This window comes from Amaranthus tricolor, chromosome 17, assembly GCF_026212465.1.
Source record: "Amaranthus tricolor cultivar Red isolate AtriRed21 chromosome 17, ASM2621246v1, whole genome shotgun sequence".
In the NCBI taxonomy this organism is placed as follows: Eukaryota; Viridiplantae; Streptophyta; class Magnoliopsida; order Caryophyllales; family Amaranthaceae; genus Amaranthus; species Amaranthus tricolor.
In genome coordinates this window covers 4,585,094-4,604,456 of record NC_080063.1, presented here as the reverse complement: position 1 = coordinate 4,604,456, position 19,363 = coordinate 4,585,094, and the positions used below count along the sequence as shown (strand labels likewise).

Here is a 19,363-nt window from a genome sequence, read left to right as displayed (position 1 = left end):
ATTTATGTTGAATTGTTGAGTTCAATGGTAATATCTTCTTGATCTTGAATTGTTGAATTTGCAAGCTGATTCACTTGATCTTGTAGAAAACCCTTTTGATTGTGTTATATCCTATTCTGCAAAGACTTAGGGTTTTCTAATGGTAAATACCCATTTTCATCATTTTTTGTAAATACCCATGTTGCTAATTATGTTTAATGTCTTAAATTGGTGGAAAAAGAAGGGACCAGCAAGGAGGTGGATCTTAGGAAAGTAGAAAATCTATTCCTTTGGATAAAAAAAGATGAGCGAAGGAAAAGTAGGGAGTTGTTAATATTCAAATCTTCTTCCTCCGTGGGACTATGATGTCTTGCATCGAAATGATTTTGTTATCCTTCCATTGCTCCTTCTTCGGCCAAGGTTTTTCTGTCACAGACACAGCTGCAAACTCTAATATATTGTTTTGACATGTTGCTGCCAAGTCGTATCTGATGGACTAGCAAGAATTCATGTTCTGATTTTTAAAAAACTGTTGGATGCAAGACTACCTGTAGTCTTTTCTTTCTTGTAAATCTCTCCATTTCCTCCATTTCCCTCACACCCTTAATATGCCATCCAAACATGTGAAAGCACATTCCTTTATTGCAATCTCAACACATTCAAAAATAAAAAATAAAAAAAAAGCAAAAACAAGTCAGACCCGTTTTGAACCCGAATCCGGTACTGGATCCGCAGTTAGGGCTGAACATGGTTTGGTCTAAACCGTAGACCAAACCGGACCAAACCGTAATTTAAATATTTGGTTTGGTCTACGGTCTAAATGGTTTGGTCTGGTTTTTTTTTTAAACGGTTTACGGTCCGGTCCCGGTTTTAAAATTTTAAAACCAAACCGGACCGTAAAACCGTTTTAAAATCAAATTTTAGGGGATTAGGCATTAGGGTTGGGCAAGGGCAACTACTCAGTACTCATTTCATGAATTCCTAATCTGAACTGGCTGCCTCCACTCCAAATTCCAATCTCCATCTCCATTTCAGACTTCCTCGCCTTCTCTCTCATTCCTTCTTCGAGGCTTCTGTGCTCCTAGCTTCTCTGATAATCGCCTGCCTCCTCGCCTTCAATCCATCGACAATCGAGTATCAACAGTGCTTCTGTGCTTCTTCGAGTCTAGAATCTCAGCATTCACCACGGAATCAAGTGTAGAATCTCGTAATGTAAGTATATTGCTTGATTTTTTGATTTTTTAGGGTTTTTTCAAGCCTTCTGTTTTACTGGAGAATTTAGCCTTCAGTTTTGATTTTTCAAGTGTAGAATCTTTCATATCAGTGAACTTAGTCTTTTTTGTGATGGAGAAGATGACCTTAACTTCAGATTCAAACCCAATAAGAGAAGCAGCAAGAACATAAAGCCCAAATATCAAAACCCTTAAAACCAATTATGCAATTTTCACCCTCTTTAACCGATTGTTTTACTGGGAAAGCAATGGGGAAAGCCTTCTGTTTTACTGCTCAAAATGCCAAGTATCTGGTGAATGAATCTCGTAATGTTGAATGAATCTCTTAAAAAAACATGTGTAATTGCTTAATTTTCAGTTGAATGTTGAATGAATCTCGTAATGTTAAATTGTTTGATTGGAATTTGTTGGAATTTATCAGTTTTAGGGTTTGATTGGAATTCTGAATGTTGAATGAAATTCTGAATGTTAAATTGTTAATTATGTTGAACGTTGAATGTTGTTGATATGTTGTTGAATTCTGAATGTTGTTGAAATTCTGAATGTTAAAATGCAAGAAACTATCCTCACTCAATTAAAAAAATACAAAAAAAAAATAAAACCGTAGACCAGACCAGACCAGACCGTTCTAGAACGGTCTGGTCTGGTCCGGTCTAGTCTTTTGACTGGTCTGGTCTGGTCTGAAAAATTTCCAGACCGGAATTTCTGATCTGGTCTGATTATTCTGTCAAACCAGACCAGATCGGACCGTGTGCAGCCCTATCCGCAGTATCCGCGGATCCGGATCTGGGTCTTGCAAAACTGAACCCGCGGATCCGAATTCACCTGGACGCTGTCAGAACCCGTTGCCATCCCTACTCACAAAAGGTTTTCGGCTCTTTTCTTAAAATCAATGCCCAATCAAATACAATAGAAGTAGTATTTATTTAGAATAAAAAAAAAAAAGAAAGATAGGGATGGGCGCTAATCCCCTATACCACTCGGCGTTTGGCCCCTAATCTGAACAACAATTTGCCGTCTCTTACGTCCCATTCATCTCAATTTCTCAACCCAACAAAGACAAGCCCCTAAATAGGGAAGAGTATTACACGATAAATTTATATACTTCTTTAAACTTAATTTACCCTATTTTAGTATAAACCAACTTATTAATAATAAATATCTTTCAATAATTAATTATACTAATCAAAGAAAAGTATTCTTTCTGTACTATTGAATTTACATCATTTTTTATTTTGGTCTGTTCCATTTAATCTGCATTTCTTTTATTTTCGGACAATGGCTCATCATTTTCTTTTAATATCATCTATACATTTTAACTCTTTTTTAATTTTATCCGCACAATTAAGTCTTTCTCTTTATTTATTACCACTTTCTTAAAAATAACTCAATTTTTCTTTAATGCAAATCGAAGAATATAGAGTAGTATATTTACTAGGAGTATTTTAATACTAATTCTTAATATAATAATATGTACGAAATTTAAAAAAAAAAAATATCTCTTTTTGCACTTCACTTTCTCTTCTCTTGGGCACCTAAAATCCTTGTTTTCTTCTTCAAATAAATAAAACACTATACTTACTCCTTAGTTCTTCCCTTCCATACAATTATATTATTGTCACTTACTTCTATTTATTTCTCTTCACAAAAAATAAGCACTTAATTCTATCATCATCAAACTATCACTCCCTCACTCTTTCCTTGCACTAATTCAACAACGACTTCTCTGCTCCATTTAATTCTCCTCGCTGCACGTACCAGGTAATTTTACATCCTCCTTTTTTTTTTATCTTTACTTTACTTTTTAGAACTATTATATTTATTATATCCTATAATTATAATATTCTACTGTCTGCTTTTTTTTTTATCTTTGAATTTTATTTTTATAATTTGTGATCGATTTGGTTTTGAGGTGAATACACAATAATTTGGTTTTGGGGGCTCAGTTAAAGAAAAGAGTAACAAATTTTATGAATGTTCTTTGTGTATTTTTTATTTACGGATCTTCACATAATCACATTCTGCTCGTGATGAGTTATTAACAATGGCGTCGTTGATGAATCATGCTTTCTTCCATTCTCTTCTTTTTCATTCTAATTGAGTTTCATCTGTTTCTCTCTCCTCCCAACTTCAATCCCAGGTTTGTTATGATCTCTCTGTTTAATATTACAATGAATTGAAGTATTATTTTTTCTAGATTTTTAATTTGATTAGAAATATAAAAATAAATTTGGTCAAAATTTCTGTTTATCATAATTCATATTTGTACCAGTACTTCTAAATGGTGGTAGTGGTACCAAAGAAATGACAGTTACTCTTACTTTTTGTAATTTTTTTTAATGATTTCTGTTAAAAGTTGTTTTTCTTGTTTGTCTTTATTCTAAAACTTGCTTTTATACTCAAAGTGATAATGGCAGTTCATGACCTCACCACTTTGTAAATGAGATTTAATTTTTACTATTTAGGATTACATAAAAGTGTATCTAATCCTTGCAAATAAGTCAAATTTTTAGTTACCGTTTGTTTGATCATTAATATTAAATAGTATAGTATTAATGAAAATAAAATTTAATAATAATTTTCGAAAAATGTGTTAAATGGGAAATGAAGCTTGTATATTTAAACCTAAAATTATGTTCACTATTTTCATTTTTATCTAGTAATAAATAAAAATGATCTTAATGAATATGAAATAAATTAGAGCAAAATATTAGCGGCCTGTTTGATTAATGGTAATAAATGATAGTAATAAAAATAATTTATAGCGTAAAATTCCATTAAAAGTTTCATGTCATTTTCACTATGAGATGAAACTTTGATAAAAAAGTTTTTTTTATATAAATTTTCATTACTATCTAATACCACATCTTACAATGACAATGCATTGGAATTAATTTTATGAAGAAAATAAGATGATTAAAGTTGGACAAGCATGACCATTAAGCTAGGCAAGAGATTTTTCAATCAAAATTACACTAGTTATCGTTTTTATTATCACCGTTTATTACTACCTATCAAAAAGACGGTACTGAGTAATTTGTGTAATATTAATATTCATGAAACGTATGACTATTTATTATTGTTTTTAATATTTAATACAAATAACTAAATTGTGCGTTTGTTAATGTCTTTATCCACAAACAATTGCGTTAAAAACACATTGAGGATTGTCTTTCTCTTAATTTAAAAAATATACAATTGTCTAAGGCCCGGCTACTTCCCGGGAGCAGGAGGAGGAATTGCTCAGGGCCCACCGTTTTTATTATAACTGTTAATTATGAGTATTTTTTTGGTGTTTGGTTCCAATTTCAATGAGAAGAATTACTCTAGTCCAATTCCCATAAAACCTTCTGTTGGAGTATCTTTGTATTTAATTTGTGAATCAGGAATTTTATTTATTTTTGAATTATTATGAAAAATTACATTTGATTGCTTGATATTTCATGATTAGTGATTTGTTGTAGTTTTTAATCTCTAGTAAATAGTAACATGACAAAAAAATTATTAACAAATAATAATTCTATTACTTTAATAATAGAACTTATATTATTTTTAATGGGCTTATTTTTTGATTCCGCTAAAGATCTTTTAAATATGTGAGATGACTATAATTGAATCAGATTCAAAATGAGTATATACAGTGATCTATAATTTCATTTTGGTAATCCGGTCAAAATTATGCCTATGTATCAGATCAAACTATTTTGTACATCTGATTATTATTATTATGGATAACTACTGTTATGAATGATTGGTTGGTAGAAGGTCAAAATTTTGAATTTCTAGTCCTACAGACATTGTTGATGTACGTATTTCCCGACTGGGCCTATATATTGTTTTCAAAACTAGTAGTCACAACAGACAATATTCTCCCACGGACACTAATTTTGCCCCAATAGCAATTAGTTGAAAAATTAAAAAAATTAGATAAAATAATATTTTATGAACTGGTAGGGTAAATATGTGCTGAAATGAAAATATAACTTAAAATTATGCAAATAGAAAAGAGTGCACATATAAAAATAAAAATTGAACAAATTAAATTTAATAAACTAAAAAGAAAAATTTTACAAATTTTGTGATACAAAAGCAAATAGGAGTACTTCACATCTTTTTTTCTAAAAAGCAAATACTTCACATGCTATTGATTTGAAACACTGCTATGTCAAATCATACTATTATCATTAATTGTGGTAGTTGATTTTGCTTTATTTTTGCTAAATTTTTACCATAGGTAGTTGAATTCCGATTATTTTATCAACTAAACAAGTATATGCATAAATGTATTTCATAAGAATTCTTATTCATACGTTCATATATGTCAACCAAATGAACTATAAACTAAATTTCAAGGCTACACTTCTTTAGAATTAACAGATTAAACTTTCTTACAACTGACCGTTTTAAAGTTAAATCAAATCGCTAAAGTTATCTACTAATCCTAGTAGTTCTATTATTGTATATGTATCAACATGGATTAATTTGTGTTTGGTAACTTAATAGAGTACTTAACAAGTGATTGACTTAGTGTGTGGGTGATTGATATGGTGCAGAGTGGTGGGTACAAAAGCAAAATAGCAAAAAGCATGAGGATAGGGGTGGGGAGGAGGTTAGCATGCTGTACCAGAGACAGAGAAATAAGCATTGATTTTGATGAGAATCAACATGATGACAGTGAGCCCCTATTCTCTCTATTCCTTTTTTATTTTTCATTTGCTACCTATACATTTCAATTATGGATCAAATACCAATACTAGTGTTCGGTAAATCATTTTTTTAGATTGATTTTTTTTTCGTCTTTTGCAAACTTGCGTTCTCTAATAAAGAATCAATCGTTAATATTTAATTTTATCAAACAATTTATAATAAACATCTGATTTTGTTCAAAATCAACAGCCTGTTAAAACATAAAACATTTTAAAAGCTCAACTATAAGCTTAAATTTTTTGTTGAATTGATTCTTTGACACGACTAATAGCTACCATATTTCTCAAAAAGACCCCAATCTTATCATTTGATAAGAATAGTATTCTTAAGTTGTCCCCTTCTTTAATGCTTGATTGGGTTACTCATAAGAAATAATGAAGTGCACCTACCTCTTTGCATTGAGCGAATGGATGTAGGTTCAGATCTATCTTCTTATTAATGAATTTAAAGATTGTTGTTATTTTTTGATATTGTAGAAATTCAAATTCTATCAAACATTATAACATAAGTGAATTTCTGTCTTATTTTGAATAATAATATTTTTTAAATTTAATTGACATAAAATGAGTGGGAGAATGGAGTAGCTAGCTTGATATTTGATTGGTGGAAATAAATCATCTCTTAAAAATTTAGAATTTTTTACTTTTTAGAAGATTCAGATGTATAATTTGAACTATTTACATCTCTAAATGATCAAATCAAACATCGTATTATATTTTTTCATTGCCTAATTCATAGTGTTACGTGTTAATAAAAACTTATTAACAGATGATAAGGGGTTATTGGTAAAATAGACTATTGTAAAATTTTAACTTATTTTGGCATTATAGATAGTTGGATGATTAAATTATTTAATTTTAGTGTATTAGTATATTAGTAGTTGAAATCATTTAAAAAAAAATAACAGGTTGAAACAACTTGTTAGAAATATCTATTTTAAAACAAATTGTTCCTAATAATATATTCAAAATCAATTAGTCAAACAATTTAATAAATTTAACTTATCAAATCAGTCACCAACTAGCAGCTATTTCGTTTGCCATACCCCAAAGGACCTCTATGTTTTCTTCACTTGAAACTCAAGGAAAGGTTATTTTTTGTGTAACTGATCTTAATATGAAATAGTTTTGATATTGTTATTATTATACACTGATATCAATACTTCCTTTTATTCTAATTGAATATTTCATTTTTTTCTTTTGCATATTGAGGATGTTCGGCAATTAGTTGTTGGCTGTTGACAGTTAGTTTTTTAGTTGGCTTGTTTGACCAGCTGGAAATGTTGGCTATTTTTGTTGGTTTTTAAGCTAGCTGAAAAAGTCAGCTGTTTATGGAGATGTTTGGTAAATTTGAGTATTGACTATTGGCTGTTTATTAGAGAAAAAATAGGCCAACAAGTCAAGAGTTTTCATTTTAGCTTAAAAACCAGCTTTTCAGCTGCTTTAAAAGCCATTTACCAAACACATTTTTTGTTGTTTGACCAACCAACAAGTCAAAAGCCAAAAGCCAACAACAAAGCTAAGCCAAAAACCAAATACCAAACACACACATTAAATGTCTAATTTCCTTATTTGGCAATATTTTCTCCTTACTAACGTCTTATGAAATTCAACTACTTACATATTGTTTTCATGTGGTTTCTCCCCACATAATCTTAAAAATGCTGCATTGTCAAATGTAATATTTTGTTATAATATGAGAAAGTATTTGCTATATAAATAAAAGTGCAAGAGAAATAGGTCTTGTATCGATATAAACCACTGTTGAATCAAGCACCAAACCTCACCTTAATGGAAGTGAGTTCGATCACCTCGTAGTGTACTCCTTGCCTTGCACGTTTGAGAGCAAAGTGATGAGTGCAAGGAAGTATGAGAGCTTATGTTTTGGGTCTATCAATGAAGTGATTGATGGTGATGATTTGGGGTGTCTTAAGGAAGCCAAGGCTCGAAGATCAAGTGAGTGTTAAGCTCGCTCGACCAGCCAAGCATGTATGGCTCGATCAAGCAAACCTACAGCAGCAAGTTAGTTGAAGGCGCTCGACTGGTCGAGCGTGATGTGCTCGGTCGAGCGAATCCAACAAGGGGTAAAACGCGACATTTTGTTTTATGTGCTGGTTTGCTTGGGCTGTTAAGCTTTTGTCCTAGGTTTATCCAATATATTTTTAAGGATATATAAGGAGTCTTAGAACATTATTAAGGTATTGGAGAGACTAATACAAGTGAGATAACTAGGATTTACACCATTAGAGTTTCTTTATCTTTGTATTAGGTTTGTTTTGTGAGAGACCACCATTAAAGGTGAGGTCTCCTTACTTTGTGAGTATGTTCTTAAAGCTTGTGTGAGGCTTCTCATTGATTGTATATTGATTATATTAATGATAGTAAATATTGTTTGAGGGGGAGGTATCCTTAGATACCTCATATTTTTTGTGTGTTTGCTATTGTTGTTGCTTGCTCTGTTTTGGGTTGTTTTCTTTACACTTTGTTTTGTGTTTATTTCTTCACCATTCTCATAGCCCATTCACAACAATTGGTATCAGAGCTTTAGGTTAGATTTTTGGGTTGTATTGTGGGTGAAAGTTAGAGTCTTTGGTGGAGAATCAATATGGGTGATGTGCAAAGTTTCATATTCCATTGTTAAATGGAAAAATGATTTTTTCGGTGTGGAGGAGCACCGTAGAGGACTTGTTGGTGCAATAAGGGATTGATCATACTCATGAGAATAGCAAGCCCACAACAATGGATGAAGGGAAGTGGTTGGCCACGAAGAAGAAGGCGGTGAGCACCATTAGGCTTGTCATTGCACCTGAAATCAAGTACAACTACTTGACGGAGACCGACCCCGGTGTGTTGTTGGAGAAACATCAAAAGGTGCATGCTTCGAAGTCTCTTTCCAATAAGATAATGCTTGAGATGAGAGTTGTATCAACTCATGAAGGAGAATAATAGAAGTATGCAAGATTATATCAACACATTCAATCAATTGGTGTGCCAATTGTTGAATGCCAATGAGAAGCTTCCCGATGAGGAGAAAGCCCTACTACTCTTGGCTTCACTTCCTAAGAGCTATACGAATATAGTTCAAACGTTGCTCCTTGGGAGGGAATCTATCACACTCGATCAAGCATTGGCGGCGTTGAGGGAGAATGATAGGTTCATGGAGAGACATGATGGGGAAGACAAGAAAGGGAGTAGTGAGACACTATTTGGTGAGGGCTTAAGAGGGAGAGCAAAAGAGAGGGTAACAAGCAAGGGGAAGTCTCAAGAGAGAAATGACTATAGTAACAAGGAGTGTTACTATTGTAAGAAGAAGGGGCACATTCAAATAATGTGCAAGGAGATGAAGGAGGACTTCAAAAAGATGAAAGACTTGAAGGTTGGAAGAAGAAATGGTAAAAGTAGCAGGAGTGTCGCTCTAGGTTGTGTGGATGATGATGACTACGATGGTGCGCTTCTTGTGATGAGGGAGCGACTTGTAGTAAGGAATGGGTGATTGACTGCGGTTGCTCATTCCACATATGTCATGAGAAAGAGAAGTTTGTTAAGTTTAGCTATTGTGATGGAGGCCTTGTTACCTTACCTAATGATGAGAGGGTGAAGGTGAAAGGTATTGGTTAGGTTAATATTGTGACACGTGATGGTATCAAGAGAAGGCTAGGTAGTGTGAGGTATGTTCTTAAGCTTGAGAGGAACCTCATATCACTTGATACGTTGGATTCTAAGGGATGCACCTTCAAAGCTTAGTGATGAGTTGTTGAAGGTCATTAAGGGGAGTATGGTGCTTATGAGAGGGAGAAGAAGTGAGAGCAACTTGTATGTGCTAAAAGTTAAAGGTGGTTTCCTATGCCACATGGATGATTGCAAATCACCCAAGATGGTGACATTTGAAGATGATGAGAGATTTGGGCTTGAGGGGGAGATTGTAGAATCAAGCACAAATCTCACCTTGATGGAGGTGAGGTCGATCATCTCGTAGCGTACTCATTGGCTTGCACGTTTCAGAGCGAAGTGGTGAGTGCAAGAAAGTATGAGAGCTTATGTTTTGGGCCATTCAATTAAGTGATTGATGATGATGATTTGGGGTGTCTTAAGGAAGCCAAGGCTCGAAGATCAAGTGGGTGTGAAGCTCGCTCGACCAGCCGAGCATGTATGGCTCGATTGAGCAAACCTACAGCAGCAAGTCAGTTGAAGGCGCTCGACTGGTTGAGCGTAATGTGCTCGGTCAAGCGAATCCAATTGGGGTTAAAACACGACATTCTGTTTTATGTGCCGGTTTGCTTGGGCTTTTAAGCTTTTGTCCTATGTTTATCCAATATGTTTTTAGGGATATATAAGGAGTCTTATAACATTATTAGGGTATTAGAGAGACTAATACAAGTGAGGCAACTAGTGTTTACACCATTAGAGTTTCTTCATCTTTGTATGTTTTGTGAGAGACCACCATTAAAGGTGAGGTCTTTGCTTTGTGAGTGTGTTCTCAAAACTTGTGTGAGGCTTCTCATTTATGTATGTTGGTACACTAATGATAGTAAGCATTGTTTGAGGGGGAGGTATCCTTAAATACCTCATATTTTTTGTGTGTTTGCTATTGTTGTTGCTTGCTCTGTTTTGGATTGTTTTCTTTGCACTTTGTTTTGTATTTGTTTCTTCATCATTCTCATAGCCCATTCACAACAATCACTTTACCAATATTATTTCCTAAGCTTACCATATACTCTAAAGAAATTGGGTGAAATCATCTTTGGGGAAATTTCTTAATGCAATGTCCAATATAAGGGACAAATTCAGAAAAATGGGGAAATTTCCCTATACAACAATTCATAACTTAGCGGTTTATATAAAAATCACTACAAAACAATACAACATATTGCCTATTTATCAAACCAAGTTTAGAGTTATTCTAATAATAATTTGCATAGTGGAGCCTAGCTTTGGACAAGGGTGTAGATATTCGTATAAACAATACAAAATATTGCCTCCTAAGAGAGTTAGGGTGTAAATATTCCCAGATTTATAAAATATTATATTAATTTTATATTTTTTATCCAGACTTACTTTATACAAAGAATATAATTTTTTTTATATAAAATAACAAGTCTCTTAAAATAATTGAAAGTTAATTTATAAAAAGAGCTTACAAAGTCTTGAAAGTTTAAATGAAACTTGGATTTTATAGACGACTCCATTTAAGACTATCATTAAACTTACTATACATTATTGATTAATGATAAGTGTAGTCTCAAAACTCTCTTAGACTACTTAATTGATTTATCCATCCATTCAAGCACATGATTTCCCACGGGTGCTTTTACTTTTGGATTTTAGGCATTATTATTCAAGGAAATAAGCTACGGAAATTATCTTATTCAACACAAAATTATTTCCTCTGTTAATTCTATTTTTAATAATGTAGAGCAAGAATTATAAATGGGTGCAAGCAGAAGCAATATAAAAATTAAGTTCATTACCCTAATACTCCCATCAACTACTCTTTTTGAGAGACCTTGTCTCAAGTTCAACCCATTAAAGATTAATGTCTATTTATCGTATTCTTAATGCCTACTTATATTATCCTTAATGTTTACTTATCGTATTCTTAATGCCTACTTTCAATATCGTGAATGTCTACTTATATTATTCTTAATGCTTACTTATAATATTTTAAAAATTATATAATGGACCGACCCAATTAGAGATGATCTCTTAAAAAACCGTCTCTCACAAGAATTTGTGTAATCCCATTAAGTAACAGGAGTAGTATATAAGTCCATTTAGGAAATAATAAATACAATAAAAACATACAAATAAGTTTAGTTGACTAGTTTTGAAAAAAGTTTAGCTGACCGAATATAAAGTGTATGTATTTCCAAAAAAAAAAGGTGTATATATAAAATTATATTCAAATAAGTAAATTTTGTTTTATTTCATTATCCTTTATAAGTAACTCTCACCTCGAAAATATAGTAAGATTTGGAATGTTTTGACTTATGCAATCGTACTCTTGCTAGTAATTGTCGTTGCTCATTAACCTTTGGTAACAAACATATGTAAATTTATGTAAATAAAAAATATAAATGAATTAATGAGTTATTTTATTATAATTTAGTATATAATCATATATATTCTAAATATAATAATATGATTATGATAATTTATTACATGAAATATAGGAGATTTGAACCCGTTTCCTAGTTTAACGTCACGATGATAATAATTTGATGCAAGAGCATAATTTAGGGTCTAGATTAGGCGTAATTTAAGGAAAAAGTAAAGAAATGTCAAAATATTGTCAATTTTTTCTCTCGAATATGGAACACACCAGCTTGTGAACATATTTAAGTAAAGTTAATTGTACACAAAATTATTATTCCCTCCTATTCGCTATATTTCTCAAATTTAGTTTTTTAACATTATTCATCAATTACTCTTATTATGTAATTTGTTCTTAATCTATAAATTACAACATAGTCCTGTCGGATCTTGTTTAATTCATTTTATTGTAAATTTTATTAATATTAACTTTTTATAATTTTTACTCAACCATAATTAGAGATATTTAAGATTGAAAACGTGCATTGACAAATATGCTAAAATCAAATGGGACAAGTAAAGAGAATAAAAATAAGTATTTTTTAGACCTATTTTGAAAACTAGCATTAGACCTGAAACATAAGCTCGCAAAACCTTATTGGAAAAAATTTAGTTGATGCGGTGGCTAAGATACCCATTATTAATAAATAAATAAAATAAAGTATTTGTATTTGTGAGTTGGATCTCATTGCTTTTTGAATTAACATCTATTAGTATTAATTAGTTTATCCCATAGATAATTTAACTAAGCTCAAATCTAACTTTTTGTTTTTATATAAACCATCTTTTCTAATATATTTCTATTTTCTCTGTTTATTAGCTTTTTTGCATGAAGGTACATATTTTATGCAAACAATGAAAAATGAGATAAATAAATAAAAAGTATATTTTACAGAAAAGTGAAAAAAAATATGTTAGTATGATGAAAAATTAAATCAAACATATTAATTATTACTATAAAAAATGTGAATTATAGCAAAAATAGATATATAAAAAATTTATAAGATAGACAAAAAAATACGTTTTAACTGAAAAAGTAATATTTATTTAAAAAGAGAAAATACACGATATTCAATAAACCTGAATAGAATTAAGTTGGTGTTATCATTGATATTATTTTTTAAACAAACGCACTCATATTATTTGGCTCAAGGCAATGGAGGAGAGTCTTTTGAGTTTTGGATGACATACACAAATTTAATTGTTTGAAAATACTATTTGGTATGACTAATGTCCAATGCTACTTTACATTCTTATTTTAAAGTTAATGCTGTTTTGCCATGAAAAGTAGGGTAAAAGCAATATCTAATTAGAAATTTACTTTTTTTATTGAAATTTTAAACTTAATAACTATTCTTATACAGGTTTGAAATTTAAAATTTTAGAAAACTGTCACTACTATTTTTATTTGCTGAAATCATGGAGTATTTTGTAATAGTTCTTATTGACAAGATTTAAAGAAAATGTTAAATAGATATTATCGACTATTTTAACGTTATTAAAGAGTAAAAGAGATAGATTAAATTAAAAATAATATCATATTTTTGGATATTGGGTATTTATGATCGAAAATTAAGGACTTAAATTAAAGAATGGGACTCAAAGAAGGAACCAGAATGAGAAGTAATGAAGTTTGGATGTAACGGCAAAGCACATGGTAGTGTCATAGTTGGTATATGAAAACACAAAGATGGAGCCATGAAAGTATCTTCAGAATTTGTCTTGTGTGGGCTTAGTTGTGAATCAAAACCAAGTGTGACAAAAGCAACACGATATTATTTCTTATGCCATCCTCTTTAATTTTTTGTATTTTGGAAAAAAATTAGGGCTAAAAACAAGTATATAAACTAAAATAAAAATAATCTAAAATGTTAATTTAATGTCATATACAGTCGGACAACTAATATATTTTTCCAACTATTATATTTATGATATCACTTATAAAGAGCACTTAAGTAATGTATTTGTTGGGTCCGTCTGATCACTTAAATATAGTAATGTGACCGAAACTGAGTAGTATATAAGTCAATTTTTTATAGTGCTAATTTGGTAATTTGCGTTTAGAAGAAGAAGATCAACCACAATAGTCATTAATATCCCGTTATCTAATATTATTATAGTGGCTTCTCCTTTAAACGGAAATTCTAAAATGACGTATTTTTATGTCTTACTTTCTCCGTCAAATTGAATTTGTAGTATTTTTTATTTTGGTTCGTCCTATATATGTTGTATTATTTTTATTTTTGAATAATGGCCTACCACTTTCTTTTAATTTTATCCATACTGTTTAATTTTCTTTTAGTTTTATATACACAATTTATTTTCTCTTTTTATTTATTACCACTTTTTAAAAATTTAACCATCTTCTCTTTGATGCAAATCAAAAATAACAGAGTGCTTATTTTGCCTCATATATATATATATATATATATATATATATATATATATATATATATATATATATATATAAAAGATCAAATAAGAAGGATTTTAAAGTGAGTAGGATTTTTGTTTGATTTTGTTTAGTTACTATATATACAAAAAAGAATACTATATTATAAATTAAGAACATTTTAAAAATTATTTCATAGTTACCTTTCTATGTAATATAGTTACTTTTATAATTTTGAGTTTTTGGCCCAATCGTAACCATAAATTTTTTTTATTTTAGTGAAATTAAGGGTGTAAAGTCTTTTTTATCCTTCTCATTTTTAACCCCTTCTCAATAAATACCTCATATATATATATATATATATATATATATATATATATATATAGTTTCTTTCATCAAAAGTTTAAATGATCCTAAAATGAGTGCGACAGTGTAATGGAGTGCCATGGGATCATTTGGACAACCTTGCTCAGTCATAGACCCATAGTCTTTGAAAGATGTTACGGACAGTGGCGGCATGACTTTGTAAGATTTTGGGCGGGCTTTTCCAGTTGCTGACCCACAGATATTCTTATTTCACCAAATCAATGTATCCTACGTTTTTGTTGCGTTTTCATGGGAGCCCACCAACAAAGGAAAAAAAATCTTTATTATTAGATTGGATTTTAGATTTTTATTTTTGCATTTTTAAACTCAATATGTTATTTGAAAAATTCTGCACACATAAAAAGAAAATACACAGAAATCAATCTGTCAATTGAATTGGATTAGTATTATGTTTTCTTTTGGGATAGAATCACTTTTGGGTTTGATCCTTTGATTTGACCTGTTCTAATCAATTGAATTGGATTAATCAGTTCAATTATTTTTTCTTAATGTCAAAATTTTTTATATATTTTTTATAAAATTAATTTTGCTTATGTGAATAGGCTACTATATAACTTATAAAATTTTAACAAGAAAATATTAATGGAAACTTTGATTTAAAATAATGACGTTAAATATAAAAGATTAAATGTAAAAAATGGGAAAAAACAGGTTCAGATTCAACTATCAATGGATACTTAGAAAAGGTTTGAATGGAGCAAAGAGTCAATAAAGAATAGCTGCTGATATCTATATTTGTTATTTAGGCTTTGAAACTTGTCAGTTTTTAGTGAAAACAAAAGGTTGTAGTCAATTGGTCTTTAGTAACAAATGTTATCAAAAATTTCACATAAATAAAAAATACACTTATTTATTAAGCAGTTTTGATATATTTTATTATAATATGAGAAAAATTTTATTATAATATGAGAAAAATAAACCATAAATTGTAGTGTATATGTTGTCTAATTATCAAAGGTACTGCATTTACGTATGCATATGTAGAAAATATACCGGCCAGTTTATAGTTCAAGCATAAATCTGTTTTGATGCATTATGTATATCCCATCTAATAAACTACTACAAGTCTACTCACTAAAATCATCCCTGCCATTTGGCCTTGTTCAAAAAAGTTCCTTAATATGTTAATCTTTCATAATTTGTATACACCAGTTGATTTGAGCCCACCATCCTGGTTAATCTCCTATTTAATATAGTATATAACATATATTGGGGCTTTAACCAATAAGGGCTAAGGCCTCGATATATATTAGATACTCTATCGTTATTAATTGAGCTGAATCAGTTTGATTTACTTTTACTTGAATACGTTCAGGAATAATGATCTATGATGGGCTCGAGAATTGCATTCTGAATAGCTGTTCATACAGAAACGAAAGCACGAAGAGCAAGGAGTATGTATGTCCAACTGAATCCTTTAATGAAGAAGAAACGAGCTGCTCATCGAGCAAAGATGTGTTTGGATCGTTCTTCTCTGATTGGAACAAGAAAAGGAACCAAGAGGATACGGATGAGTGGAGTGGCTCTGAAAGCCCAGAACATGTTTATGTTAGGGAAAAACCTGCTTATATCACTCAGTTCTCAGATGTCGACACAATGAAAGAGAAGTTCGCAAAACTTTTGTTAGGAGAAGATGTGACCGGAGGACACAAAGGTATATCCAGTGCGCTCGCATTATCGAATGCCATAAACAATCTTGCAGGTATTGCTGTGTTGTTTATTTTCATTTTTTTTGGTAAAAAAGGTTTTTATCACCAAGAACAATACCTCGATTATAAGATTAAAAGGACAGCGAGGCGAGGTAAATCACTTAGAATAGACCCCTCCCAAACCCTTCTGGGAAAGAGTCAAAATACTACTCCCTAATGGGAGAAAACGACCGAACCATCTAGGGTCAACCTTCCCTCAAGCCCTTGAGGGAAACAATAAACCTAATGTTATGTTTAGAAACAATAATTTTATTTGTAAATTTGGAATTGGCTCAAACTTTTTGTTTGGCAAATTAAAAATTTTTAAATTTGGATTTGGATCAAATTCCACCTTTGTTTTTAAAATAGTTAAAGTTGAGAATTTGAGAATGACTGTCAACCATGTTATTTTCAAATTTTTCATTTATGATTTCATAATTGAAATCCATATTTTGAAATGAAATAATTTTTCCCAAACACTACATATGGGAAGTATGTTCTTTATTTGTTATTCGTATCATTCGTAAAATATTGTTAAATACATCTGCAGCATCTGTTTTCGGGGAGTTATGGAAGTTGGAACCGTTGTCAGAAGAAAGAATGGCCAAATGGAGAAAAGAAATGGATTGGTTGCTTTCACCTGCCAATTATATGGTTGAATTGGTTCCTGCTAAACAAAGTGGTGCTAATGGCCGGACCTTTGAGGTATCGGTTTTCCCCTACTCTTTCGATCAACTTTTTTATATTATTTTCCTATGTTTTGTTAAAACTTGGACATTGGAACAGATAATGACACCAAAAGCTCGTGCAGATGTGCATATCAACCTCCCAGCTCTTCAGAAGATCGATTCCATGCTTATTGTATGTGAAAATACAGTATCATATTCATGATCTGAGCAAACTTTAAATGGATGTTGTTTTTGTATTTTCTTGTTGACATCAACCATGGATTTGATATGCATCAGGAATTTCTCGACTCAATGGTAGGGACAGAGTTCTGGTATGCTGAAGGTAATAGCCGGAAAGAAGGAAGAGGGGGTAGTTTAAGGCAGAGCAAAAGGTGGTGGCTTCCATCTCCACGAGTTCCTGCTGCTGGTCTATCAGAAACTGCACGAAAGAAGTTGCTTTCACAGGGTAACATGGTTCATCAAGTTTTCAAGGCAGCGAAAGCCATCAACGAAAATGTTTTGCTTGAAATGCCGGTGCCTAAAGACATTCAAGATGCACTCCCAAAGGCAAGCAATAGACATGATAGTTTATTTTATGATTGGCATAATATATTCTTCAAAATGGGATTAAAATGATATGTTTTTAACTCAATCAAGTGCTCCATGCAGTCCGGAAGGGCTAGTCTAGGGGAGGATTTGTATAAATTCGTAGCCTCAGGGTCGACCTCAACATCGGAGATCATTGATTGCCTTAAACTACGATCTGAACATGAAGCTCTCGACACTATCAATAAGTTGGAGGCTGCGGCACTTGCATGGAAAGAAAGAAATAGGGAGCAAGTCAAAGGTATCAAGACTCCTGTCAAACCGTCCTGGTCCTTTATGAAGGAGCCAAATACCGAGATGGACAAGACAGACTTGATGCTGTTCCGTGTAAATGCACTTTTGGGTCAGTTGAAAATGAGGTATCCGTGCCTTCCTCACTCGTTCATCAATGTCACAAAAATACAGTATGGCAAGGTTAGTACATATATTCAGGCCATGCAACATACAGCAGAAAATCTAGGATTTTAGTTTGTTACTATAGACTGATCAGTTAACCAGCTTTCTGTTTTGTACTAAATCTTCGTTTGAATAAAAGTCGCCAACACTTAAGTACATATGTGATTATGTAGTTTTTATGATGACCTTCGAATATTATTCTTTTGATAGGATATCGGGCATTCAATAATTGAAGCATATTCTAGAGTCCTTGGAAACTTGGCATACAGCATACTGTCAAGGATCGGAGACATTCTGCAAGAAGATCACATGAGTAATCCGAATTCCCCAGTGCCATCATCCTACTTTTCACCAGGATCAAGTTTTAATGGAATACCGGATAGTCCCATCATGAATTCACATATAAGGCACTCACTCGTAGAACGAATGAACAAGGTAGATGGGTACTTTAGTGACTCAAATCCTAGCAGATGTTCTGATTCAGAGATTTCAACTATTACTGATGCAAAATCTAGCTCAGTAACAGCAACTCCTAGTTCTAGCCGAATTTGGTGCATTGGTAAAGATGCATGCAGTAACGTTTCCCCGGATAGCTCATTTGGTTAAGTTGTCTACTTTTTGGTGCATGCCTATTGCCTTGTATATGAGGATGACTTTGCTTTGATTAAAGATCATTTATATCTAAGCTTTTTATCATCTTCATTGTGGAGACATATTGATTAACAGTATTTGGAACATGATGGTAAATACTATTACGGAAAGAAAAAGTTTAGCATTGTGCTTGTAAATGGCCTTCACTCTACCTAGTACCTACTTGATTAAAACATTCTTAGTTCACTTCCTTTTATTCTTTTAAGCTAATTAAGCTAAATTTTCTCTAATTAAGGTCAATTGTTTGTTAGAATTAACATTCTAAATTTGATTGCTCCCGTTTATTGACTTTTGGGTTGAGTTTTTTCAAGTCTCGTTATGTTACTGTTTCAGGATAACTCACTAGTTTAATTTAAGGTCAACTTGAGTTCGGTTTATGCTAAGTTAGTACTATAATAGGTAAACCTATCAAATTAGACGGCTGGGTTGATTTCGGGTCGATAGAGTTTAACTTATATGGGTAAGATGGACTAATAATCACCTTCAAATCTTCTAGATCTTGCATTTGCTACTACTGGAAAATTGTCATGCAATTCGTTAGTAAGGAAATATCCCTTTTTATTCTTCA

General features: G+C 31.7%; 1 protein-coding gene across 2 annotated transcripts; it reads left to right on the top strand.

Moving 5' to 3' along the window:
- The first annotated feature begins 2,705 nt into the window (after positions 1–2,705).
- Positions 2,706–19,083, top strand: LOC130804666 (rop guanine nucleotide exchange factor 14). Of its 2 annotated transcripts, none has more exons than XM_057669192.1 (8): positions 2,706–2,972; positions 5,765–5,885; positions 16,102–16,488; positions 17,025–17,179; positions 17,261–17,335; positions 17,440–17,709; positions 17,812–18,162; positions 18,355–19,083. In XM_057669192.1, exons 2-8 carry the CDS (start codon positions 5,798–5,800, stop codon positions 18,748–18,750), a joined length of 1,722 nt encoding a protein of 573 aa, XP_057525175.1. In that variant the 5' UTR covers positions 2,706–2,972; positions 5,765–5,797; the 3' UTR covers positions 18,751–19,083. The 2 variants fall into 2 exon arrangements, with proteins under 2 accessions (XP_057525175.1, XP_057525174.1); XM_057669191.1 differs by lacking the exon at positions 2,706–2,972 and adding an exon at positions 2,986–3,351.
- Positions 19,084–19,363: the final 280 nt, after the last annotated feature.